Below are 27,784 nucleotides of genomic sequence, written 5' to 3'. Positions count from 1 at the left end.
TTATGACAATCAATAGTTGTTTTTAAATTTTCTACTTTGAACAACTTCTTAAAGTGGTAGAGTACTTAAATTATGTTGTAAGACATTTAAGATATACGTAAGTAAGTGAGAGCTTCGTATTACTTTGTGTACCAAATCGGACTTGGAGCAGTTATTTTGCGTGTTCAATTTTTGTTACATTATTATTTGGTGGTGATGTTAAGAAATAAACTGAAATTGGACATAGTATTACGATGTGTAAGTTGGGCGATGGGGCGATGTGCGATGGCGTCTGTGTGTCGGGCGCGGGCAGTCGTGCTCGGGTGGGGCGCGGGGCGCGGGACGCGTCGAGGATGCTGCGCCTCCTAATTGTAAACAAGAGCTTTTTCGATTGGTGGGCGGCAGCGCGCGTGCGTCTTGCCACTGAAATTGTTGTGGCGGCCTGTCGCACGTTATTATTTAAATATGTGAATTTCTGTTACGTTAGTGAGTAAAATTAGGTACGCTTTTACAAAGTTGTATTAAAGTAACCTCTACCAATAGAAAACTTGAAATGAACTTATTAATTAATATGGTTTTCAAAATTCAGCACCTACTTTGACAGCAATGGTCGTGAGTTGTGTACGTACATAGTAGGTACGTTCATTCCCGAGTTGAACCAAGGTATATATTGTCATCAAAGAATCAGTATTTCAATTATATAGACATTCAAAAGTAAGAATTTATCAAGGAGAAAGAAGCATTGTACACATATTTAACTCAAATACGAAAATGATGTGAAATTTCTCAAAATTCAAACGCATACAACTCAAACGTACGTATTGATTACTTCGATAGTAACTCTGATGAAAACGCCAAAACATTGATCGTATTGTTTAGGACGCCGCTACAAAGTTTGATCGCTGGGTGCGTGCGCCGTGCGCGCGTGCGAGCGACCGGCGCGCGGCGGTGCGGGGTGCGGCGCGGGCGGTGCGGGGGCGGTTGGCGCGTGCGCGGGGCGCGTGGGGCGCGGGCGGCAGACGCGCCGCGATGGTGGGCCGCGACAGCCGCTCGAAGAGCGCGGCGCGCCCCTGGGCGCCGCGGCATGAGTAGCGCGCCCGCCCGGCCCGGCCCGTGCGCCCGCCATGGCGCAGGCCGCGCCCGCGCCCCATCGCACCCACTCCTTCGCCAAGAAGACCTTCCACAAGCCCACCTACTGCCACCACTGCTCCGACCTGCTGTGGGGGCTCATCGGCCAGGGCTACGGCTGCGAAGGTACGCCGCGCATGCGCGACGCGCGCATCGATAGCGCCGCCCGCCGGCACGACCAGCGTTATGCAACGTGCCGGGCGTGGCCCCTCCCCCCGCCCCGCGGAAACCACCACGATGACCCTCCGACTCCGAAACCAACCCCAAGTAACCCACTTGAAGCCCTCGAGTAAGTAAGTCCCGGTCCTTGTCGTCCCGTCCACGAAGCCGTTCCTCCATATCGATCCATCGGTCTCGTACGAGGTATTTTCCGCGGGGCGGGGCGGGTCGCATCTCCGCCTATCTCGATCGTGGTGATCCCACGCTGGTCTCTAGTCGAGCCGCGGTTCGTGGTAAGTGATCATAATTTCCGCGGCCCGCCCACCATCTCCCGAAGTCGATGCGATCGCGGCCGGAATGGGAAAAACATTTAACTCTTGGGCCTAACAGCAGCGGCCGGCGCGGCGTGTAAGATGACGTGGGCCATCATGTTTTCCTCGTAACAGGCGTGATTATGAACATAGGTCACAGCAAAATCAATAATTTTGCTTCTGAATTCGTTATCGTCCTTGCAGAGCGTCGGAATCGGTTCGCAATAGTTTTCTAATCTCATTTTGTCTGACGCGAAGTCGATCGATATTTCTGAAACAGCAATGTCACAGATACTTTCACCGTCTCTACTTAACCGCTTCTACTTCTCATTGATATCTCAATGTTTCTAAAATCATTGTCTTCATTTTCATATCATACGCCATATTGAGCGTGTGTCACAAGAATTTTCATTCAATTGTAATTTTTTGTCAAATTCCCTATTACCTTATGTACAAAGTAATTCTACAATAATATGTGAAATATGGAATACGAATAAAAAAAATACTTCTGACTATCATAATTATAGGTAATCAGTACTACTTATTACTTTATCTAATTAATTACGAATGTACTTCTCTTTCAAGTACTTCTTGAAGCAAATGCAGCCATAATTATAATACAAAGGTATAAAACGTATTAGACTCTACGTTTGGTAGCAGACCACGCCTTTACAATGTCATCTTATCGAATGGCTCTTGCCTTCTTTATTGATCTCATGAGAAAATATTTACACTGGTTAATCACGCGTTTGGATTCAAACATTTAACCATACTAGTGGTCGCCCATTAGTCGAATTGCGACTATAAACCATATATTTTTTTAGTAAAAAAAACTATGCACTTCTTTACTCTCTTTCGTAACTGTGTGAAAAATGTTCATCCGTTCGAGTATTTTTTTTAAAGGATAAAAAGTTTTTGCTTCTTCTATTTAATTTAATGTTAAGCAATATTAATTATTACCGACTACATCTTACTAATATCACAAATGCGGATTTTTAGATCGATGGATGTTTGTTTGAAGATATCTCCAGAACGGTTGAAAAGATCTCGATGAAATTTGGCATAGATGTACATATAGGCAACTAATTATGTTTTTTTTTTTTAAATTTCGACAGCTAATGTATTTGTTTAATTAATAATATAATACTTTTTACCAAGAAATAGATATTCAATAACTTCAAGAGTAAGTCAAAGTAGCAACGACTTACAGTTAATTGTCTAAATTGGTTCAATTAGTGACGTTGCAGTTTAATTATTAAGTATAAGACCAGTTGACTTCTATGTATGAAGCTTTCTCTTACCGTGAGAAATAACATCATTAATACCTAGTTACTACCGTGTCAATAAACTCGTCAATTTCTTACTAAAAGAAATAAGCTTTATGTAGTTTCATTTTACTGACAATAGAAATCATTATGGTTTTTTTCTAGTTTTAAATCGTCAAAACGCGATCTCTTACTTTTTTCAACTTCGTTGCTACTTTCTTCATTTTACCGTGAACTCACACCTTCACGTCTCGAACAAGTCACGATTAGGCCAATACCTAGATAACATTAACTGTTAAATTAACTAAATCAATGTAAAAAAAATATAATAATGAGATTGTTGTCTGTCTGATTAATCATAATGTGATTCTAATCTAAAAATGTCAGAATTCTAATTTTTTTTCTTAATCTTTGTTAATTTTTTTTTCTTTTTTACTACTTATAAGTGACATTTTAACATTCATTGATTATCATTAACATCTACAATCAAAATTATATTCATAATCAGTCGTAGCCCGTAGCACTCTCTTCGCGTAGCACATGCGCTGTAAAGCCTGTTACTGGCAAGTAATAAACTGAAATATTTTCTTTTTTATTTATATTATTGTGTTTATGAATTTCGAATACTTACCAGTACGATTATACTATCTAATTATTTTAGCATATTTAGTTTTAGTTAATTTTATATTTTTTAACATTGCAAGAGTTCGTACACGTTTGAATACTTGACAGCTAGAAAAACGTGGGAACAAATCGCATTTGTTGCAGAATAGGCTTTATTCCAAGTTTCCTTTAGTGACATGAGATGATAGCGTTCATTATTCCCGCTCACGTATCTCGACATGTCAAGTTGACGTTGACAGCGCGGACCATAGACAATGGCCGCTTCCGATTCCGGTGTGAGCTACAGACAATGATAACATTTGAACAGGTTTACGTTTTGTTCTTGTGACTTAATACAAAAGTTGCATGACAGAGATACACGGCCAACTGCCACATTCAGACTTGATTAACTTTAATTGTTACTTATTATAAGTAGTAACTTAGTTTAAATATCTTATACTAAACATACACTAAGGGTGTCCTTAGTAACTATTTTACGTCCAATTGCGATAGCTTTAAGATCAAGAAAAAACAAATGCAGTGTAACATTTCAAAGATGGCACGTTCTTTAAGATTTAATCATGCTTAAGTTTTTAAAACTTGCTTAAGTGTTTAATTTATTTATTGGAACGATTTTTATGCGTCAAATTGAATCGTATATTTATTCATTTTTGCTAACTAAATGACTATAAAATCTTATATCTTTAAATGAGCAATTCTTGAATATATGTATATATATAATTGGAATCTCGGAATCGGCTCCAACGATTTTCATAAAATTTAGTATATAGGGGGTTTCGGGGGCGATAAATCGATCTAGCTAGGAATCATTTTTAGAAAATGTCATTTTATTCGTGTTTTATCGATAATCCACTTAAACATAAACTTAACTTTTTCTATCGGTAAGACCGAAAAATATTATTCATATTTCATCATTTTATTAGTAATTCGTATTTAAATATAATTTCCAAAAAACTCAATTTAAAAAAAACATACCGAGCAAAGCTCCGTCATCCAGGTACTAATATAATTGTTAGTCATAATCTTACGTTTTAAATAAAAAAATAAATTCACTAGGGGAAATACATAATAAATAACATTTTTAACTTCAACAGACCACACCTTTGTACTATATATTGTCACTGTTCAAATATTCCAATTACATAATTACTTTATAAAACAGTCAAACGGTCAAATACAACAACGATGACTAATATATAAATTAATTGTCATATACAGGAAATTAATTAATTAGTATTCTATAAATATACACTATGACGTATATTTATTTATCGCAAACGAATAACAAAATATAAAAAAAAACTGGATAGGATTGTCACAGTTCCAAATACCACTTGAAATATTCATCATCAACTCACTAAACGCTGCAAGTGGTCATGGATCGACCATACGCGTCGGGATCCCAGTCATATTACCCAGGAGGCTCTGGAGTGGATCCCGCTAGGAACAAGAAGACGTGGCCGGCCTAAACAAACTTGACGGCGCTCAGTAGGGGACACTCTAGGACTAGAGTCCCACTACAGGGACATAAGACTTTGAGTCAAATCAAGTCACTATACGTCTCCACTTAGGGGCTCGGAGCCTACCCTAAGTTAGAGTTGCCTAGTCCGTAGTCAACCACGCTGGCCAAGTACGCGTTGACTTCACACATATCTTTGAATTGAGTGACATATTATTTCTCAAAATTAGTAACGCCAATTAGTCTACAAGAGGTTCCAATAGAACTAACAAATTGGATATACTATTACTTTAGGTAGTATTCCTTCTGAACGGGTGAAGACTTTATTAGTTGGATTACTCAAAAATACAAAGCATTTTCTTCGGTTTTCAAAGACTATAGGTCGAACCCAATAGTCAATCTTCAAGATCGATTTAAAGTTTACCTTAGATACATGATAGCTAATCTACCGTTAAAAAACGAAATATAGGAGTCCGATTTACATGCGTGTTATTTATTAGTATCCTTTTACAATACGTTCTCCAATGCTACTCAAATCCGTAAAGAAATCAATTAAAAACAAATTAATTCGTAAAGAGATGAAGCCGAAAATAAAGCAAGAAATAACAAATGATTTACGTAGTAAAACAAAGTAAGTGTAATCCTTCGTACGAGGATTATATTTAGATCGACTTGTTCTTGCAAAACTCGAAAATCGAAAACACCGAATGTCCGGGATACGGGCGTATGTAGGCCAGGAGTGACGTCACACGGCGACCTAGTTATGGTGCCATTGAGAGGTGCGCGTCAATGGTGCCCTCACGCGGCACCTCGCGCCCCGCTGCGGCCCCTCGCGGCACCATCGCACGTCATCGATGGGCCCTGCCATCGGTAACATCTGTCGAAGCACTGATCTCTATAAATCGATAGGCGATTGCCTGGAAGTAACTGCTTCTACTAGGTTCCGATTTAAACACGTATGTTAATTCTATCTACATATATTATTGGTTCGAATCCATACCACCGCGGCAAACCGTTACAATCAGCTTCAAAATGGTGAAATTCAAATACGCACAAAATACAATGTCGTATAGCCAGACCATTTATAGAGATGTGTCAAAGGTACTAAGATATAATGAGCACTAAAGATTGTTAAATCGATTACTTACGAGCTTTGCTAAAGCGATGTTAGTTATCCAAGTACATAGCTTGAATGTTATTCCAGTCGGCGAGATATCGCCTGGCAAGACTCCGATTATAAAAGAGTCATGTAACTGTAAAATTCATTTTCTGTGACACTAGTATATTGTTGTTTCTATTGTATTTAAAGAGATTGAAAGGGATAGCAATATGCGTTAATACAAGCGTCATTCTATGGCTAAAGAGCTTTAGCATTACTAAGTATCAGACAAGTTCATCTTACCTCTTACTAACATTACAAATGCGAATGTTTATATGTATGGATGGATATTTCTTAGATGGTATCTAAACAACAGTTGCTTGGATCTGACTGAAATGCATAGATGTAAAATATAGTCTGGAAAAATACATAGGCTTATTAAGTATTTATTTAATTCCGCGCGGATGGAGTCGCGGGGCATAGCTAGTTAATTATAAAGTTGTAACGACATTACAGTGTAAAGAAAGGTTTCCTTTTGTGTAACGGGTGATGAGGGGTGGGCGGTGGTGCGGGACAATGCTAGGTTTGCGCTGGCGCACTCAATTATTCAGACTCAGCAGCCTTTGTACCTCGTCTTTGAAATATAAATGTAACAACCTTTCGAATAGAACGGAAACTTTAATTTTTTTGCTTTCAAATCGAAGTTGTCTTGTTATCTTTTTAATTTAAAATTATATTTTAACTTGTTCAAAATTCATTCGTTATTAGCTTTATTCACATTAGTTGGAGAAGCATTTTTCTCAAAATTAACTTTGAAATGTCAAAATATATCATGTACTAGCCGTCGCACGCGATTGTGACCGCGCGGAATTGAGAAAAACTTAATTAGTGTCCTACATGTTCTTCCAGACTGTGTTCTTTGCCTATGCAAAAATTGATAGGCATCCGTACAGCAGTTCTAGAGATACCTTCAGACAAACATCCATCCATTTAAACATTCGCATTTATAATATTAGTAAGATAGTACGATCTTCTATAAGTATTAAAAATTCAAACAACTAAAGAGTCACTCGTAAACATGTCAACAAAACTAAACAATTGTACCAAACGACGAAATCCACAGACTATGTAGGTCACACAATACCTCTATTTATATCAATAAATCTAAAATAACACTCTAGTATTCCTGTACGCACGGACAGAAATAAACGCACTATATGCTAACAAGTTTTGTTACTACTGCACTAGACGGAACCTCTCTTGTTTACCAGCCTAGCGCGTGTTACCATGAAATATACATAGAACACGCGTCTTCGTCTTCATATTAATTTAGTAATAAATATATCCTATGTCGCCCGGGGATAGTATAGCTATTAAACAGTGAAAGAATTTTACAAATCGGTTTAGTAGTTTCGAAGCTTATTGTAGACAAACAAACAAATCTCTCGTTTTTTTTTATATCATAAGTTGGCAAACGAGCGAGCGGCCACCTGAAATTGCTGAAAAAGCGAAGTGACCGTTGCCCATAGACATACGCAATTGCATATGCGTTGCCTACCTTTAATCGACGGAGATGCACAGAAAGAAAATATCTTCCCTTTCCATGTATCCTCTCATCCGGAAAGTCCACTTCCACTTCCCACCCTTTCCTTATATGAAAAAGGGTAGGGAGGGAAAGAGGACTAAATTAGGCCTCCGGGACGCACACTCATCCGACAAAACGCGGATTGCTTCCACTTGACGCCTGTCTTCTGTGTGGTCGTGGTATTTCACCGGGCGGGCCGGGACAATTCGTGCGAACATGTTAAAGCGGGCTCTACCACTGTAAATATAATACCACAATATGATTTTAAATACCAATACATTATTAATAAAAACTTTAATTCTCTTTTTTAATTTCAAACTTAATAAACGTGTAATTTAAAACAGTCATATGACTTCTCGTCTCCATATTATAAATGTTGGTATAATATTGGTGCATTTTATAACGTGCAATGAACCGGGTCACTCCAGCGCAGAGAACTATGTCACTACTGACGTCACAGCTTCAGTATACAAGACAGAATTTAAACGTCTCCCACTGAACTTTATCAATTATTACAAAAATTATAAAAAAAGTCTACGTTTAAACCTTTACATGGTTGCCCATTCAACCGATCTGCATTTGTAGACACGTTGCCTATGCGTCCCCTTCTCTGCCAAGTCCACCTCCCCTTCCTATGGCTTCCAAATAAGAAAAGGGTGAGAAGGGTCAGAGGACTAATGGCTGTGGTATCGATCGAGCCGGCCTACTGGTGCAAACTATGTTATTGTCAGCTCTACCACTGTAAAAAATCCTTAAAATTAAAAAGATCTTTTAATATTAAAATTGATGAACTTTCGTGTTCTTTGTAGAATGTATTTTGTGCGGCAATTGTTTGGACCAACGTTGGTTCAGCCCGGCCAACGTGGATTGATCCAGGTCGCTCCAGCGCACGGAAGTATGTCAGCTGTGACGTCACGGGCGCGGGAGTTGCGGGGCGCGAGGAAGGCAGGGGGGGATACAACCCCAATGAATTATTCCTTAGCCACCCTTTATGTGAAGTCTCGCATTCAATGCTCGCCAGTTGTATTTTAGTTGTTTGTTTTGTAAGCCCCGAGTATATGTTTTGTAAAGCGATGTTTATTTTACTTTATGGTTTGAGTTTTATTTTTGATGTTAAATAAACATGATGTTTAAATATGGGAAAATAGAAAGGCCTTGAAGAGCTTTCTACAAGGGAACTACGAAGTTAACTATGTTCATGTCTAAAGAGTGCTAACACTATTATATAACAAATATTATAAATACGAATATTTAGATGGATGGATGGATGTTTGTTTGAAAGTATCTCCAGAACGGATCTCGTCGAAATTTAACATGGATGTTTGAAATTTTACACACAGGCTACCAATTAAGCTTTTTTTTTATTCAGCACAGACGGAATCGCGGTCTACAGCTAGTTTAATATAATTTTAATGCTATTAACAGACAGTATCTTGTAAATGAGAAACTAAAATAGAATAACCATTTCCGACATAATTCACATCTAAACAGCTCCATAATTTTGATAATTTTGTAATGACTTATTTGCAGTCTCTCACCAGGATTGCATACTTGCAAGCACAGAGTTAAACAAAACTACTAATAATTAAGAAAACAATCTATATATCTGTACATACCGATCCGGAGCGAGCTGGGTTAAGCTAAGGATGACGCTCGGCTCGCCGGCTAATTATAAAATAATCCTTGGCCTAACAAACTAAAAACTCTATTTGAATACGTCGGTTTATATTTAGATCATTTAATTATGGACAACCAATTGGTTTACGTTAGGATAAACTTGAGAAACAGTATTATATTATAGTTTAATTATAAACTTAGCAGTGTTAATTTTTTTATACATATTTCATATCAAGCAACACATGCATGAAAAAAAACAAAAAAATAAACGAAGTGTAAAAAGAAATGTTACAATTTTTTTTAAATATTTTTAAAATTCATGTTCAAAATCTTACTTCTTACTATATATATTTACAAATATTATAAATGCGAATGATTAGATGGATGTAGAACACATAGGTTACTAATCAAGTATCTTTTAAATTCCGCGCGGACGGAGTCGGGGGCGACAGCTAATATAAATAATTATTTTCTCTTTTGTCACTAAATGTAAAATCAATTTAAAGCTAAGGCCCTACCCTTAGCATTAAATTTTGGCTTCTGAAACACAGGGCTTTGCCCTAGTTCATGGACTAACGCTCCAACATACTTGTGTATGTTGGAGCCTTAGTATTATAAAATAGCATTTACTATTGTTAGGAAGAAAATCCGACACTGTGCCGGTGTACTGGCGCAACACTAGCCTTACTAAAATGTCAACGTTTATGTCCCTTCACTAATCATTCTGACAATTGACTTTGTAACGAAAGCACGTCATTCGCGCCAAATGATTCTAACTAATAATGTATAAAACTATTTACTATTAATAACAACAATTACCTTAAGTTATCAAAATGCAATAGCGAGAATGTTCTTCCCAGTTAATTTTACGAAAATACGTTCTTTGAGTTATTTTTATTTGTTCATAGTGTAACTAAAAATAAACCGATACGGTTGTCATTATTCAAGAGGATAGGACGGACAACTATATTTGTCGATAATGTTTACACTACTTTCGGCGCAGATGGCGTGAAGTTCCGGTTCATAAATAATCGTGCAATGCCAGATGTATTATTGTCTATCGTTGCTAATCTGTATATACCTAATATCCTAAGTATATACTAACACTTTAGAGTTAAATCAAATGACGTCTCCAAATATGGAGTCTAAAATATTACCGGTTTTATCTTTAGTATACTTTTATTTCTAAATTAAGATAGCTTAAAAACTATTAGAATTCCAATAATCATTTAAACTTAGCGTTTAAAGAGGTAATAATTAAAAATTGAAAAATTGACGGAATTTGAATTAATAACCTACAAACTATGTATGATTCTGCATTAATTGATCATAATTTCGTACCGATATTCGGTAATTTTCATGTAATTGTATTATAAAGTAAAGAATCACCTTTTATTTTACATATATACTAGTTACTATCCGTGACTTTGTTCGCATGATATTTAAAAAAACTAACTTAATTAAAATAACTAACCAGTTTAAAACAATTTTCGTTTTAATTTTGTCTATTGTAGATCCAGATCCTTTCTAACATCTAAATATTAGTAACCTATAGAAGATACATTGAATATATCAAGTTAATCACAACGTGGAAATTGAAACAATAAAATTATTATCTGTAATTACGGCAATTGTATCCATTTTGGATGTGACATTAACGTTATTTTGGTAAAAGCCGATTGAAAAGACAAAGGCTATGACGTTTATGCCACTATGTTGTCAATGACAACAATGGACAATGGATACGATATTTAAAGGTTTACCTATTTATAAATGAACTAGCTGTCTCTTGCAACTTCGTCCGCGCGGAATTAAAAAAAACTTAATATGTAGCCTATGTGTTCTTCCAGATTGTGTCCACATTTATGCCAAATTTGATCGAGATCCGTTCTATCACCATACCATTCATCTAACCATTCGCATTTGTAATTCTATAGTAAGAGTAGGATTATTTTAATCGTTAATAATAAGTAGCTATTGAATATTATGGATATGTTAAACATACGTCCATCTTGACGTTTACAACTTTTGCAACAACCAGTTTTCTTAGTTATGACTTAGTACGGTGTTCCGTTGTAAACATTTGCAGGTTTTTTTTTTAAATTCCAGCAACCTGCAATCGCAATGTGAGAACATTAATTGGCTTAAAGCTTTCAAGTTACGGCTTCATTTATAAAGTTCGGCTTTAAAATTTTAATACTCAATTTAAGCAGGAAAAATTATAAAAACAGATTTACGTAATAGGGTAATATTAAACATAGTTTTTAAATGGATTTTCAAAATTAGTTTAGTATACCGTTTTCAGACATAAATAGTCCGTCTTAAAAACGCATAGATAACAAAAAATTTAATGTTAATAAAAAATAATTCTTAAACAATACAAACCGGACGGTCCGCGGTAGAACCGGACGCATGGTAGGCCTAGATTAAGTCAAATTGGTTGCAGGCGTGCGATTGGCCGGCGCGTGTGACGTCAATGGCGACCTCTCGCCGCGCCCGCGCCCCGCGTCCCGCCCGCACAAGGCCGCGCCTTGCCGACCGAAAGTATAACACGATTTTCGGACGCTTTTTTATTATTTCACGCCATCATTGCCATTCGGTTACGCTTACCGTACCCATAACATTCGAGTCGTAATCACTTCAATTTTGATTACTTTTAAAATATAAGATTTATGGGAGACGACCTAAACCCGAGTATGTCATAAAAAAAGTTCTAAAAGCCCACCTTATTAGATCCTAAATGAGACTAATTGTGTGTATATGTCTCAGTATTTTTTTAATGTTTAAGATTTGAGAATTTAAGCTCACTTATTAACAGTACTCAGTAACTCAATGTTTTCTTTTAAAGTGTATTTAGTTAATACCCAGATTCCTTCACGATAATATAATAGTTTCCACGGTCAAACACGTGGTTTACCAGCAGTTAAATTGCAATTAACAGACTGACTGTTGCAACTGTACATTGAAATCAATTTTACCTGCGTATATTTTAGCTTCTATATAAAATTAAAATAGTTTTCTTGGCGAGTAGCATTATATTATTATTAACCTGAAAATAAATAGAGTCTTATTAAAATTATGTACGCATTTTTCTAAACATTTTTAATACTCAGAGTTCTTTTAGGTTTGTATTGGCTTCTGTTATTATCTACTTCTGGTTACAACGATAGTTTGTATAGCAAAACGTAAGCAATCATGTCGGTCTCTACTCGTGTACCAGCCCACGTGTTCCTTGATGTATGCAGACAATACGTCATGTTTTCCTCCTTTACATTAAATATTCTGATATGGGTTATTTTATTATTCGCGTTGAACTTGCATTTAAAAAACTAGGAGTCCACTAACAAAAAGAGTCGATACTGCTTCACTCAAATGAATTCGTCTCTTTGATTAACTAACAGGACATCTGATTTGGATTTATATTTATAATGAAAAATATTTGATCATCTCAACCAAGTCAACATTTTTATACATTTGCGATTTGTCTATTTGCTTTGTGACTGAAATATTATTAATACGTACCATTAAAGGCAAAGGAACAGCGGGCGTACGTCCAAGCTATATAAAGAGTAGCATTTGCGGCCGACTGACTCACCAGGGCCTAATTAACGCTACACCGAGAGGTTACTGCCGCTCACATTCGCGGAAATAAACTAAGTATAACTAACATACAACTGTATATCTACCATTTATTGTAAACTCCAATACATTTATTTTTTTTAAACAAATTTAGTGTTGGCTAGTGCTAAATAAAGACAATTCGACTCTTCATTCGAATCGTGTCTTTACAAGGACCAAAGTAAGATGTAAGCCTTATAAGTTATTTTCTTAATATAATATACTAAAATTATAGATTGAGTTGTATGAACATCGAGTCCCAACTGATCTTTAAGGGTAGGACTCTGAGTGCAGCAGTAAGAGTATCTTTTCGTTGCATTTGTGTGGGCAATTCGTGTTGGAGCCGCGCGGGCTGCGGCCGTCGAGTCTCTACCGCGCGCCACAATTGTATAATATGTTATTTAAATTTAACACGACGGATGATGCTAGTTTTTTATACACATTTAACGGTGTGTAAACACTGAGGAAGTGCTTTCGTCACACTTCGCTTCGCCTGGAGTTTCAAACTTTTTTATAATCTTAGATATTTTTTCACAGCTTCGAAGCAAGTCGGCACTCTTCAAGACGTAAGACGGTACTCGATAGCCCTTTAACTTCACGAACTACACCGTCCTTCAGACAGAACCGCAATAATGTTAGCACGCCACTCGAAGTGCTAATCCTAGACTTACTTGCAAGTTTAGTTTTATTTATATAGCAAATAGCAATCCTAGCAATACCCTTGATGTACTTAACTATGAAATTGTATCTAAAGTACATAAAATTCATATTAATTACCAATCCATGGTATAGAAATGTTTCTTGTTTTAAATATAATAATTAGCAAATCCTATTTATAATTTTTAAAACACACAACATATAGCAGGAAATTCTCAGCAAAGAAAATGAAAGAACCGCGCGCGAAACCGCGAGCAATAGTTAGTTTAAGCACGATTCATATACTGCTCGAGTGTGTACACAGCCTAACGCTTTCCCTTGATCCGCCCCGTGCCCTTCCGCGTCGGATCGTTATTGACAAGTGTGGTAAAAATAGACGCCCGTTTGTTTTGCTTTCTAAACGGATATTAAAACACGCAACAAGGCTACGCTTTTCACGTAACGACAAGCTGCAAGCTAATGGAAATGATTATTGGTGATGACTCTTTAATAGATTCGTGAAAGAAATTAAATTATATTTTCTTTATTGATACGACTCCAAGAATTTTTAACTTTTTGTCCGATTACGCTACGAGAAATATTGTTTGTTATATGCTTCAACAATACAACATAATTTACGCCCGTAACCCAGATGGGTTGGCAGACACCACGGATCTTTATTTCAACAATATTACTTGTAATAATATTATTAGGCGAATTTTAAACATCTTATAGTTAGAATTGATATTTGCTTAGGTATCAATTTGTAAGTTTAGCTTGTTGTGTTTTCTGTTATACGTAAAAGTTTCCTGTTTTATAATAATGCAACAATGATTTAGTTTGTTATATAATTAAGCTTTATAATTTAGAACAAATCATTTACATAGGTAACAATAATGTTATTTAATATTTACGTAGTGTAACGTTTCTTAACTTAGACAATATAGTAGTTAATATGAAAATTATCTTCAAACTGTATGTTTGTATAAATTGTAACAAAACATAATATAAAAGTTCAAATAGGACTATCCGTGTAGAGGTGAGACGTTTGGAGTCAATCGTGTTGCGCAGTGCGCAAGCGCGCACGTATCGACCCGCTACCAGATGTCGGCCGGCGCCTTACGCGCGTCTCCAACAATTTGCGAAACTCGCTTTTAGATGAAATGTACGAATGAGGCCATCGCTTTTGTCTAAATAATTTGTTTACTATGAAAGCGCTGTTGGAATGTTAGTGGTTTCATTACTTAGTAACAATCATTTAATTATAACTCTTTTTAATATTTTTTAATAAATAAAGTCGTTTCTATTTATTTCGTATCAGTAAAATATTATCTATCTTGTGAAAATTAATATAAATATAAAAGAAAATATTAAATCTTGAATTATTTAATAATTATTTTAAGAATTCAGTTGATAGTTAATTATAGATTTTAATAACACAATTATTGCAATAAATGGAGATCTATGGTCGTTTTGTCTATTGCTTTATCTACATATATGAAAACAATTCTACGAAAACATTGTTATCTCTGTTTTTTTCATTAAGAAAGAGAGAGATGAAAATATGTTTGCATGTGTTTCGTAATGTAAAACAGCGGTAAGCTCTACTTGACTTTGGCTTTGAACTGTAAAGCGGGACATCGCGTGCAATCTTACCAACCTTCGTTGTAACTTTTATTGTTGCAACTGTTAAAAGCAAGCTTCAAAACTGCAAATTTAAAATTTCAATTATAGTTTTATTATCCCGACATCTAAAATTATAAAGCCCCATACATTTTCAAATACAGAATGAAAAATTCGGACATTTTGGTAATTCTAAATTCAAAAGTCAACGAAATACCAAAAAATATTCTTATTCTTCGTACTATTTGTCACAGCAAAGTAAGTCCTCGGAGTCCAGACTTTGTTTGTACCAACTTTCTTATAATTTGAGGAAATAAGACAGTAATAATAATCGTTGTTTAGACATTATTAGTTGGAATCCTTTGGCGCGAATGACGTGCTTTCGTTACAAAGTCCAGTGTCAGAATGATTAGTGAGGGGACACAAACGTCGACATTTTAGTAAAGCTAGTGTTGGTTCAATACATTGTCACATTTTCGGATTTTCATCCTAACAGTTGTTAGATATTAAATGTGATTATTTTGTTTCAGTGTGCAATTTCATAGTGCACGAGCGATGCGTGGGGCAAGTGGTGACGCCGTGCTGTGGGGTGGCGCCGAGCCTTATCAAGGTAATTTCACATTTATCCCTCTAAAAATTACGTTTATATTCCATTGTTTATTTCCCACTTTGTTATTTTTAGCTGTTCCTTAAATTAAACAAGTTGGTTTAAAATTATCAATGACATTGTTAGCCAAGTAATGGTATCTAAATTATTTATTTATAATTTCAATATATTTATATATTTTTTTTATTTTTGTTGCTTAAATAAACGAATTTTATTTATTTTATTTTATTTATTTATTTCGTTTGTGTCATTTAACCGAAAGTTGTCAATTATAAGAAGGAAAATGATGTACAATATTTTAAACGTAATTCAAGAGAAAAAAAACAAACTTTTATAATCTTTTATTCTTAATAAGTTACGAGATTTTTTAAGGCAATATAGATGTACTAGACAGGCAACTAGAAATATACATGGTTTTGATTAAATTATAAGACCGTTTATATCTTTTTTGTATTCAATCTGCCTCTGAACCTTCGCACGGATGTTGTTATTTGATATTTGCGTCGTGCCCTAGAACCCGGTGGCCCACTGCTGGTCGGAGCCGGCACACCACAAGCGCAAGTTCTGCACGGTGTGTCGCAAGCGGCTCGATGAACTGCCAGCTTTACATTGTATGAGTGAGTATATGATTGTTATCTGTTGTTGGAACCATTGTTAGGTACATCCCCTATAAGTTGTTTAGGTTGGTACCACTGCAAACCGCGTCATTATAATACTATGTCGATGTAAGGAATGACTATGGTTTTTATATTTAGGATTTTTTTTTAAGTTTTTTAATTTTATCTTAATTTGTTTTCTTTTTAAACTTTAAGACTGCGATGGAGACTTAACTCACAAGTATTTTATTGTTTACTTTAGTAATGATGAAATATCGCTAAATATTCCATAATTCTCGTAAGCTAGTTCAACTATATTATTTTTGTTTAATGATCCCTCTTATCAAAATGTCTGAGCCCCTAGTCCATGATGTTAACTAGCCAAGTAAGTGTGCTAGAAGTATTGCTACTGGAGCTAGTACTTAGTACATAGGATGAATTATAAGTATAATTACTAATGTTAGTTGTATTATAATATAATAGTATGCGAGTACTACGTGCACGGAGAGTGCGTAGACTTCGCAGCGGCGGACTGCAAGGAGAACGCGACATACTGCGCGGGCAGCGAGCCACGGCACGTCCACCACTGGCGCGAGGGCAACCTGCCGCCCAACTCCAAGTGTGCTGCCTGCCGCCGCGCCTGCTGGTCCGCTGAGTGCCTCACCGGCTACCGCTGCGAGTGGTGTGGCAGCACGGTGAGATACTCTCTTCCTCCCACCAACCCAGCACACGCCCACAGTTCCTAATCAATATACGTATAAACGATATAAATAAATACACATCTCCTACGTCACTTGTGGATTAGGAGAAGTGAAGGCCCACTTTTAGACCCAGCGCCATGCCAATTAGTTGTTTTGAAATGTCGCCTTAAACCCGTTTAGAAATAATAACCCTTGTCAACAGTGCCACGCCGGCTGCCGCGCGTTAATCCCGGAAGAATGCAACTTCGGCATGCTGCAGCCGATATTCCTGCCCCCGTCGGCGGTGTCTATCCCGCGGACGGAGGTGCCTATGGAAGCGATCATCGGCGTGCACGTGCGGCCCCCGCCTTCGCAGCGGGACTTCGGCTGCCGTAAGTGTCCCCTCCCCTTCCGTCCTTTCCGGCCCCAGCGCAGAAGCGTCGCCACCACGCCACGCCCGTGCTTTTGGCCCCACATGCGCCTTGCTGGTACAGCTTCGCTCGCTAAACGATACCATCATTGCCGACTCGACCATCTTCCGCTTAGGACGTATTCGAATAGCACGCATTTCAACATCTATTACGTCCATTTACGATACGATTTAAATTGTAGGTTAGTTTTATTTCGATTAGTCTATTAGCATTCTTTCAAGTTGAACGCAATTTTTTATTCTCTATTTAAGACAATTGAATAGTATCGTTATTTAAAGTACTTTTATTCTTTTACTTGAAAATCTGGTATTTCACAGTTAAATTAATTCTTATCCTGTTTTCATCTTTCTCCAGAAAATTCACATATATGTATCACTTTTGCTATTATCGGCACTTTTTGATATTATTATCAACAACATTATTACAAAGGGCATGATTATAAAACAATTTTCTCATTTTTCTATTATCCTAAATTTATCTGCACTTAATTTCCCATTTCATTTCCGCCTTGTCAAAAACCACCAAAAACAGTAAGATAGAAACGTAGGTAGCAGTTTTATACCTTCCCTGTACCTATAAATTTCTATTTAATTAAACTTAATATTTACGGCTTTACTGGCTCGTATAGGTCTTATGTTTGGTACAGCGATTCTCGATGGTATGTCGGTTTGTCGCGTTTCTAGAGTTAGGGGGTTGGTGTTTGTGTGGTAGGGGATAGGGGCAGTGTAGGCTAGGTGTGGGGTCGCACGTCGTGGAGGTGGGTAAGAGCGTGTGTTTGGGCAGCGCGGGAGCACCGCGGCGGCTGGGGCGGCGCGCGGCTGGCGAGGCTGGCGCGGCGGCTGCTGCCGGCCGCCTGCAGCCCGCACGGCGGCGCTTCGCCCCCCTACTCCAGAGGTACCGCGCCCCCACAGCATAACCTCAGCCTCAGCTGACCTCAGACCGATGAAGCCCTCTAACATTACGCTACTCCAAACAAAAAGAGATACTAAACCATATCTACGTGATTCTTTATCAAATTAAATGATAGAAAGTTTCAGATTTAGGTACTAGATTTTGTGTAGCGCAATGTAAGAATGGGTTTAACGCACACAATTTTACGCTTTGTCGTTAATCGTTGTAGGAATCGATTTTTCGAGATGTGGCTTAAGGAAAAATGTTTTAGTACCATCTAATAACCACAAGATGGCGGTAATTCAAATTTCTAACCATCAAAGTCACTGCATAACTTTACAATGTAAAAAATCGTCATAAATGTGGATCCGGATATCAAACCTTAAATTAATTTTAAGAATAATTAATTAAACTATAATTTTATGAATAAAGAATAAACATTCCGGTTTAAAAATTTAATTTTAACGTAGTACCTAATTTCTTTCTAACACTTCTATGCTATAACGTGCATGTTTGAACGCTTGCTCGCTTCATTTTGTTTTTAAAATGTTTTTATCGCTTAGGAATTTCTCAGATTATTTTTCCATTGAAAAGAATAATAAAATAGGATTTCCAAAAGACATTTCCAGGAAATCATATTACATGAGTTTAAAGATATAGTAAGTTTGTACCACCATAGACAAAACTCATTTTGGATGGTTGTATGGTTGAATATGTATGATTGTATCCTATTTATGGTTTTATTTTCTGTTACGTGTCAACGGAGCCTCAAGAGAATACTCATGATGTAGTATTCCAACATAAGAAGGTAAAAATAACATCGGTTTGACGCGTGCTGCTGTACCTGATCGTATTTAATCTGTGTTGCTATTCCCCTACGCTACTTATCTGTGCGCATTTTATTAATTCTAGCTTTTTTGAAAACAAAAGTAAAAGCTATTTACAGCCAAAAAATTAATTAACTATTCACTGTTCAAAATTATTCGCTATAATTTTTAAAATGCGCACATGAAAAGATGTTGTTAACATTCAGCTTTGAAGTGTTGGAGACGAGAAAGAGACACAAAATAATTATAAGTAAATATATTTAGATCATGTAAATATTTAAAGAATTAACCCCAATGCCTTAAACGCTCATCGCTTGTTAAAATAAAAATTAACATTAAAAATATTCTAACAAATTAAATATAATACAAATAAACTGTACTCGTAAAATTCAAGTTATGATATTAAAAATCCGTGTAATTATGATTTTCTATGTGTACTTATGAAATAATTGAATGTTCCAAGTAAAGAAAATAATTACGGTTTTTAAAAATACAAATTATCAGAATTATGATCTAAAAGCACAGTCATGGGGTCGGGTTGTTCCCGGGGCACTGGGGGTCGCATGTGAGCGATATGGGGTGTTGCAGCGCGCAGCATCAGCGAGGAGTTCAGCTCGGGCTGCGAGGGCCGCTCGGGCTCCGGCGGCGGTTCGACCGGAGCACCCGCCGACCAGGACCACCGGCCTGATCACAAGCAACATCGCGACAGGACCCCCGATGATAGGGATGAAGGTACATCGACAAAACAAGCAAAAAATACTAAGCTAAGGGAAATAGTAAAGTCTTTCACCATGTCAACTCCATGGACGGGACCCATCTGCAATAAAATAACACTTACCCCAATGACATAAGAATCCAATATAATGTGATTTTTAAGATGAATCTGTATTGCATGTCTGTATAAAATCAAATGAAATACTTACTAATCTTCAGGTTACTTTAGCTAATCGTGTGTTCTTTGTCATCCATCGTATACAGAGGTGGTCAAAGTGTACGACGGAGAGGCGGCGTGGTCGCGCCGGCTGTACCGGCCCGTGGTGGTCGGCCGGAACTGGAACGAGCGCGAGCTGGTCTCCGCAGCGCTGCGAGCCTTCCATGTAGCCCGTGACCCCGAACAGTTCGAGCTGACTGACGCCCTCGCCGGCGACGAGCCTCCTCTCAAGGACCCCACTCCCCTCGCGAGGGTCACACGCCTGCCTAACAAGAGACCCGCTCTGTTCCTACGTTTCAAGTAAGTTTCTTTATCTTACGGACTACGAAATATAAAATTACTGTTTTATTTTATCTGTACCATTATTGTTAAGGAAGAGTTGGCTTGGTTGACCTGGGGAGACTTTTTTTGAGATTAGAGAGTGGCAGTTGTATACTTTAATGGTGTGGTGTGCCTGTCAGGGAGCCGGAGAGCGGCGGGGGAGAGGTGCGCGTGTACCCGGGCCGCGTGGCAGGTGCGGGCGACACCTTCGTGACCGTAGCCTGCTCGGGCGAGCACGCCGTCGCCGACCTCATGGCGGCAGCTCTTGAGCGCTTCGGCCTCGACCCCGAGCGCGCCGTGCACGACTACCGCTGCTCGGAGATACTGCTCGATCGCGGAGGTTGGTACCTCTACGTTTTTAGGCGAGCTGAGTTTGCTGGAGTGATCATAACATAATATGTATCTTGTTATAAAACATTTTTGACCTAATTGCATTGTCAGCATCAGGGTCCGAAATGAAGATCCTCCTGAACTGTGTGTTTGTGTGATTAGTATCTGAGCGCGTGCTGGAGGAGGACGAGCGTCCATGGCGCATCGTGGTGCGTCTGGCGCGCGAGTCGGTGCGGCGCATGGAGCTGGCGCGGTTCTACCTGCAGCCGCGCCGCGACCCGCACGGCCCAACACTGGCGCTCTTCGTCGCCTCCCTGCCCCCGGGCCTCTCTGAGCGCAACTACGAGAACATACTCGTCGAGTTCCTCGGCACTGGTAAGTCCTACATTTTGTATGATCACAACAATATGACCCAACTAATGTCTTCCCAACACAATTTCACCAATATACTAAGTCAACATAGCTTTTAGGTTTCCTACACCCATATTTAATATCTAAACACGGTGTTTTCATCTATATCGCTGTCGCCCGCGATTCCGCTTATTAGTACTTCCAGACTATATTCTACGTCTATTTCAAATTTCATCGTGATCTGGTGAACCGTTCTGGAGATACCTTCTAAAATCTATCCATGTATCCAAACTTTTGCATTTATATTATATATTAGTAAGATTGTGTCCGGAATTGTACAGAAAACAAGTTCACGTCGATCGGGCCCATCTACTACGAGTACGGGTCAATGGTGATTACATACGAGGACGCCAGCAAGGCGGTGCGCGCGCTCTACGCGCTGCGGGAGGCCAAATATGAAGATAAACATTTATTAGGTAAAAATATCATCATAATTAAGACACTACATATTCCTTGTCGTTAGATCTATCTACCTATAACCACTTGCTTGTATGAACCTTGACATTTTGACACCACACGAGATAAATATACATCCTCCATAAAAATTTTAAGATCAAGTACTTAAAACTTATTAAAACATAATTTGGATAAGAAAATGCTGTGTCGTGTTGTGTTTTCAAAACCTTTTTACCTGCATTGGTTCATCGAGCAGGCAAATCTCTTCATTGTCACTTTAGCTGTGTAATCCGTTGAAAATTTTGACCCTCAGTGAGGACGACGTGAGCTGATGATGATACTTAATCGTGTCACCTATCCAGTCCATTCATCGCCTATTTAACCTAACCCCTACCAATGTATACATCGACTTTCGGAGAACAGAAAGGTTAATTTTAATATGTTATTTGTGTAGTGATGCTGCTACCTAGTATAGAGCCGTCTATGGTGCCTGCGGGCGTGAAGCCGCTGCTGGTGTTTGTGAACGTCAAGTCCGGCGGCTGCCAGGGTCTGGAGCTCATCTCCTCCTTCCGGAAGCTCCTCAACCCCTACCAGGTGTTCGACCTTGAGAACGGCGGACCCCTACCTGGGTCAGTATCCAATAATTAGTAGTTTATGACCTATACAAAGATTTGTACAGTGGTTTTTTAAAGATATTTAAGATATAGTAAAATTTAAAATTACTGAACTTACGTAAGTATATACGTCAGTAGGAAAACTATTTACAGAAATATTTTAAATGGGCTATATTGTTTTTGGTTATGGTGTGTGCAGATTGTACGTGTTCCGTCACATCCCCAACTACAAGATCCTGGTGTGCGGCGGGGACGGCACCATCGGCTGGGTGCTGCAGTGCCTCGACAACGTGGGCCAGGACTCGCAGTGCTCCAACCCGCCCTGCGCCATCGTACCACTCGGCACCGGTAACACTTAACCCATATTTACTACTATTACTTTATGTGTCTATATCTTTGATGTCCAACTTTTACATAAGGGGAGATATCCTCTTTCTGCGTATCTCCTCCCTCGACTGAAGGTTGACAAACGCATCTATAATTGCGTTTGTCTATGGGCAGCAGTCGCTTCGTCATTAAGGCGAATTCAGGTCGTTTTCTAACTTATAATATTATATAAAAATATATTGTATTTCGCTGATATTTCCGATCATTTGTGAAGCGTAACAGTATTTTAGAAGTTACCTGAAAATGTTAAAGAATAAAATGCCATTTTTTTTCGGAGTGTCTTATAGTGGTTTTGCAATAATATTTCTAATTCCATGGTAATAGGGAACGATTTGGCCCGTGTGCTGCGCTGGGGCTCTGGCTACACAGGCTGCGAGGACCCGCTGTCGCTGCTGCGTGACGTCATCGAGGCGGAGGAGATCCGCCTCGACCGGTGGACGGTCGTCTTCCACCCCGAGGACAAGCAGGACGAGCCCAAGGAGCTCTCCAAGCAGCTGCCTGGTCAGTGAATGTTTTACATGACAAACACTCGCACAACTAAAATTGAACCAACTGGACCTTAACTTTTACTAAGTACTTATATAAAAAAATACTTAAAGACTAGGCTTAAGTCACTGAAAGGCGTCTTTGTTTAGAACTGATGTCATTATAAGAATAGATAGAAAAAAAGCAGACTGTCGCTTGCTGTAAAATAATTCTTTATGAACATAACACCAAAGGAACATACTAAAAGAATTGCTGGTAGGTTAACTTTTATATGCATTTTCTTAGCAACAAATTATCAGTTACGTAAGTATTTGTGCCTATACTAATGTGGTTTTCTGAGACCAAAATCCGTTCAAAACATATTGCTATCTCTGTTCTTTCAAACTGGAAGTTTTTGGTCTCAGAAAGCAACAGTTAGTTATGTCCATTTGGTGCGTTGTTTGAGATGTCGCTCACGTTGCAGCGTCTGTGACCACAGGGTCGCAGAGTGAGGACAACTCGCAGATACTCGTCATGAACAACTACTTCGGCATCGGCATCGACGCTGATCTCTGTCTTGACTTCCACAACGCCAGGGAGGAGAACCCTAACAAGTTTAACAGCCGGTAACCTTCGCCTTACTTAAAAATATTCAGCTCATAGGTGGACAACATGCAAATCGGGACCCTTGGTCCGTGGGGTCCTAGCAACCTTGGACAAAGAATTAGTACAGCTGAAGGAGGAAAGCTGCCAGTATCTTCGGAACCTTGCCTAAAGGGACTAATAATATATTTTAGTTAATTATTCGTTTATTATATTTTATTTAGTATCAAAGATTTAAAACTTATATATATGAATATACATTAATGTTGAATTATTTAAAAAAAAATCTTTGCACCATTACACAGGCACGGCCCCTCAGTGGGGACGTATAGTGAGCTGATGATGAAGATGATGGAGCACTGTCTTTATAGTCTAGTTTTTTATTATCGAGTATGATACATATAACACGCGGCATGTTATATAGATTACGCAACAAGGGCGTGTACGTGAAGATGGGTCTGCGCAAGATGGTGGGTCGCAAGATGTGCAAGGACCTGCACAAGGCGGTGCGGCTCGAGGTGGACGGCCGCCCTGTAGACCTGCCTGCTGTCGAGGGCATCATCATACTTAACATACTCAGGTAAATAACACCTACAATAAAATAGGGAATATACAGATATAAAAAACAACAATTTCTACTTTTAGGAAGAAAATCCGACCCTGCCGGTGTACTGGCGCAACACTAGCCTTACTATAATGTCGACGTTTATGTCCCCTCACTAATCATGACACTTGACTTGGTAACGAAAGCACGTCATTCGCGCCAACTAATAATGACTAAAACTAGTCATGCCTTTTTTAGAATTAGATTGGATTTTTTTTAATAAGGAAGGTTTCCTTCATATTCTAATCGTTGGTTTCTGAGACCAAAATCTATCTGTCATCTGTGTTTTTGACAAAATAGAGGTAACGTTATGTTTTAAACGGCGATTTTGAACTCTGAAATTCACAGTAAGAGAATTTAAATTGACTAATAATCAACTCAAACCAAATCTATTTGCTAATTAAAAGTTTTTTTTTTTAATTCAACCCAGTTATTTTTATATTAAGTGTATAAAACATGAGTGACGTTCATTAGCTGGGGCTCGGGCGCAAACCCATGGGGTCCGGAGAAGGATGACCAGTTCAACAAGCCCAACCACTGGGACGGCATGCTGGAGGTGGTCGGCGTCACCGGCGTCGTGCACCTCGGCCAGATACAGTCCGGCCTGCGTGGTGCCATGCGGATAGCGCAGGTTCACAACACAACACAACAACACGCACAACTTACTAATCTCATAAATAATATCCATTGTTACTTCATATTTATCATGGATTTAGTACGAAAAATGAAAAAACGAAGCAGCGATACGCAGCATTACAAGGCCTGTCATATGAAGAAAAATTTAAAAAGAACATTTTACTTTTATTTCTAGGAAAAAGTTATTGGATTATGCAATCTACCAACAATGAGTACATATTTCAGGGCGGACACATAAAGATAAATCTGAAGAGCGAGATCCCAGTGCAGGTGGACGGCGAGCCGTGGGTGGCGGCGCCCAGCGAGGTGGTCGTGCTCAAGTCCGCCCTCAAGGTACACCTCCTCCTCCTACACTCTCACTCGCTGCTTGTCTCTGCTCCCACACTGACACTTATAACTTTGTCATGCATGTTTGTCAAATTCATTCGTGAATGTACGCACTCACCTTTATAAATAGACTGACTAGATTTCCGCCATTTTGGCGCTGATAGCTGCCGTGTAATTTAGATAGAATTAACAGTCACGTAACAATAATCGGATCTCCAAATTATCATTTCCAAACAATAGCCAATTCATTTATACAAATCAGTGAATGTTCGTCACGAATGTTCATTCGTCGTTTTCTTCATACCGTTTTTTATGTTCGCAAATGAGAAATTAATAAGAAATCTAATTAAGACCACACTAATAAAATTGCTTTTCATTCTGTCGTAAAAATAATATCATTTTCTTTTCCAAAACTCTCTGGCTTGAAGCAGCTATTCATTTGCACTGTATAAGCATGGATTATATGTGCATAATTTATTTTTCACTAATTTTGAATGTAAATAATATTAACGAATACAAACAAAGACGAACAACTCAAATTTTTGTCCGAATTGTAAAAGTATTTTTTATACACCATGTTATTTTTTTCCCGCGCTTAAACGCAGAGCAGCGCCGGCACAAGGCGCTTTTTCGTTTATTTACAAATAGCTTTTTAACGTTATAACGAAAAAACGCAACGAGTCAAAAGCAACGTTAACGGTTAAAACTGCATTTTTCGTTAAAACGTTTTAACAGCTGTGAAAACGTTATTTATGCATCACTGTTTAGCACTATGCGCATAGAACATATTATAGTTATTTTTTAAACCCTCACATGCCTGACATCATTCCAATCATCTGTTTTTTTTAAATAAATCCCCAGACGCTATTCCATAGAATTATTTCTGTTAAATAACGTATTTAAATGTTCATAGTAAGTATAAATCTCTGATATGTTTGTGAGGATGTAAACATACTATGAGCTTTCGCCTATAGTGCTTTATATTATCTATATATGATATGAATATGTATGTATACATATATGTATGTATGTTGGAAAACGTTTTCTGGCGTCACATCGCGCCGGTCGCATCGCCTAGAGCCGGCGCTGCTCGAACAAACATTTTGCTTTAGATGTTTGCAAGTGAAAATGTTCGTTCAATGGTCACGCGGTCAGCTGCCATGATTCGCTGTACACTGCCGAGAAAAAACATAAATTGAGTTGTCTGTTCTTCAAATTGAACGATTAGGATTATAAGCCGAAACGTGGGACTTACGCGCCATTTTTATTAAACAATAGCCATAATAGTGTTCGTATTTACATATTAAATGTAAATAACGCCAACTTCTTTTAATAAATTAAATTAATATACGTTAATTTATAATGATAAATTGAATCAACGTGAGGATGTTATATATCACAAGAACTAATTTATATATAGATTATAAATAATAAATTACGAAAGTTTTAAGAAAATTGTTAAATCTATTTTAAGTTAAAGCATTAAAGCATGACTTAATTTTATACCAACGTCATTTATCCAGAAATAAATTTAAACAATAATTAGATTACAACTATTTATTCGATCGAAATCATTTTGCATTAATTTTACAAACATCCAAAATGGCGTCAAAGGCAAAAGCCTATCGACCGTAGAGCCACGTAGATACAGTTAGATTAGGAAGTGCGCGTAAGTCCCACGGCGCGGCGCCGTGGCTGAGGTGCTGTGGCCGGCAGGCGACGATGCTGAAGAAAACGAAGCGCGGCTCGGGGTCCGCGGGCCCCGGCGGCCCGTAGCTGAGCGCGCGCTTCCGCAGGCCACGATGCTGAAGAAGCGCGGCAAGGTGCGCCGCCGCAGCACCGAGCCCAGCCTACCGCCGCCGCCACCGCCGCCGCCGCCGCCGCCGCCGCCGCTCCCGCCCGACTCCTGAATCTGGCTCAGCGAGCGCCTCATCTGACGCCGCCCCGGGCTCAGGGCAGCGGAGGCGCTCGCCACTCCCTATCCGTAGTCGTAGTCATTTCATAACTTAAAAAACCTCTGTAAATAAAACTTAAAAAAAAAAACAAATAATATATAACTTAATGAACAAATAAATTTATAGTCATTAGTCGTTGTTTCATTTCTAGACGGGTATGTTTGACGATGTGTATAAATAAATGTTTCAATGTGTAAATATGGTTTTATTTTATTTTGGCCTTGTGTGGGTAATGTATGAAATATGTATGTATGTGCCCGTCTTATATATCAACAAATGTAGTAGCTAGTGTGTCATAGTTATGTCATAGAATAGATTTGATTATAGTTTTTGTCTTCTAATTTTGCTATTATATTTCTAGACTGATTGTAAATTGCTGAAACTTTATTGAATACTAATACTTGTTTACATTACCTCTATAATACTAGAAAAATTAAATAATTATAGTGGTTCAAGTTTCATAACAATGTAATACGTGTATGATATTACATACAATTATTTAATCAATATTTATTATAATTGTATAAGTAACCTAATAAAATATTATTCTACAGACCTTCATTTTAATAATCTTTTTGTAATTATTATTATTTTTTTTTTACCTTTTGCTTAGGATAAAGAGTTTTTATGTATTTCGTAATAAATTCGTGGTGGATTTATATTGATTTT

At 38.1% G+C, this 27,784-nt stretch overlaps 1 protein-coding gene across 3 annotated transcripts; it reads left to right on the top strand.

Moving 5' to 3' along the window:
* The first annotated feature begins 1,087 nt into the window (after positions 1 to 1,087).
* On the top strand, positions 1,088 to 27,550 carry LOC106117732 (diacylglycerol kinase theta). 3 transcript variants are annotated; one of them, XM_013312155.1, is made up of 18 exons: positions 1,088 to 1,233; positions 15,634 to 15,713; positions 16,225 to 16,327; positions 16,790 to 17,001; positions 17,210 to 17,378; positions 19,724 to 19,867; positions 20,114 to 20,366; positions 20,528 to 20,727; positions 20,880 to 21,092; positions 21,410 to 21,544; positions 21,979 to 22,153; positions 22,338 to 22,486; positions 22,850 to 23,026; positions 23,490 to 23,616; positions 24,018 to 24,173; positions 24,672 to 24,828; positions 25,059 to 25,166; positions 26,957 to 27,550. In XM_013312155.1, the coding sequence occupies exons 1-18, from the start codon at positions 1,104 to 1,106 to the stop codon at positions 27,068 to 27,070; spliced, it is 2,802 nt and encodes a 933-aa protein (XP_013167609.1). In that variant the 5' UTR covers positions 1,088 to 1,103; the 3' UTR covers positions 27,071 to 27,550. The 3 variants fall into 3 exon arrangements, with proteins under 3 accessions (XP_013167609.1, XP_013167602.1, XP_013167615.1); XM_013312148.1 differs by having other exon boundaries at positions 23,475 to 23,616; XM_013312161.1 differs by having other exon boundaries at positions 23,475 to 23,616; positions 26,877 to 27,028.
* The last annotated feature ends 234 nt before the right edge of the window (positions 27,551 to 27,784 follow it).

This window comes from Papilio xuthus, unplaced genomic scaffold (assembly GCF_000836235.2).
Source record: "Papilio xuthus unplaced genomic scaffold, Pxut_1.1 DF829567.1, whole genome shotgun sequence".
In the NCBI taxonomy this organism is placed as follows: Eukaryota; Metazoa; Arthropoda; class Insecta; order Lepidoptera; family Papilionidae; genus Papilio; species Papilio xuthus.
Note: the sequence above shows the minus strand (reverse complement) of the source record. Positions and strands in the feature narration are given on the sequence as shown.

Excerpts from the sequence above, each read along its gene's own strand:
- LOC106117732 (XM_013312148.1), top strand. The coding sequence starts at position 1,104 with ATGGCGCAGGCCGCGCCCGCGCCCCATCGCACCCACTCCTTCGCCAAG. Across the intron at positions 22,487-22,849 it reads CATCGTACCACTCGGCACCG|GGAACGATTTGGCCCGTGTG; the intron begins GTAACACTTAAC and ends CCATGGTAATAG. Across the intron at positions 24,829-25,058 it reads GTGCCATGCGGATAGCGCAG|GGCGGACACATAAAGATAAA; the intron begins GTTCACAACACA and ends TACATATTTCAG.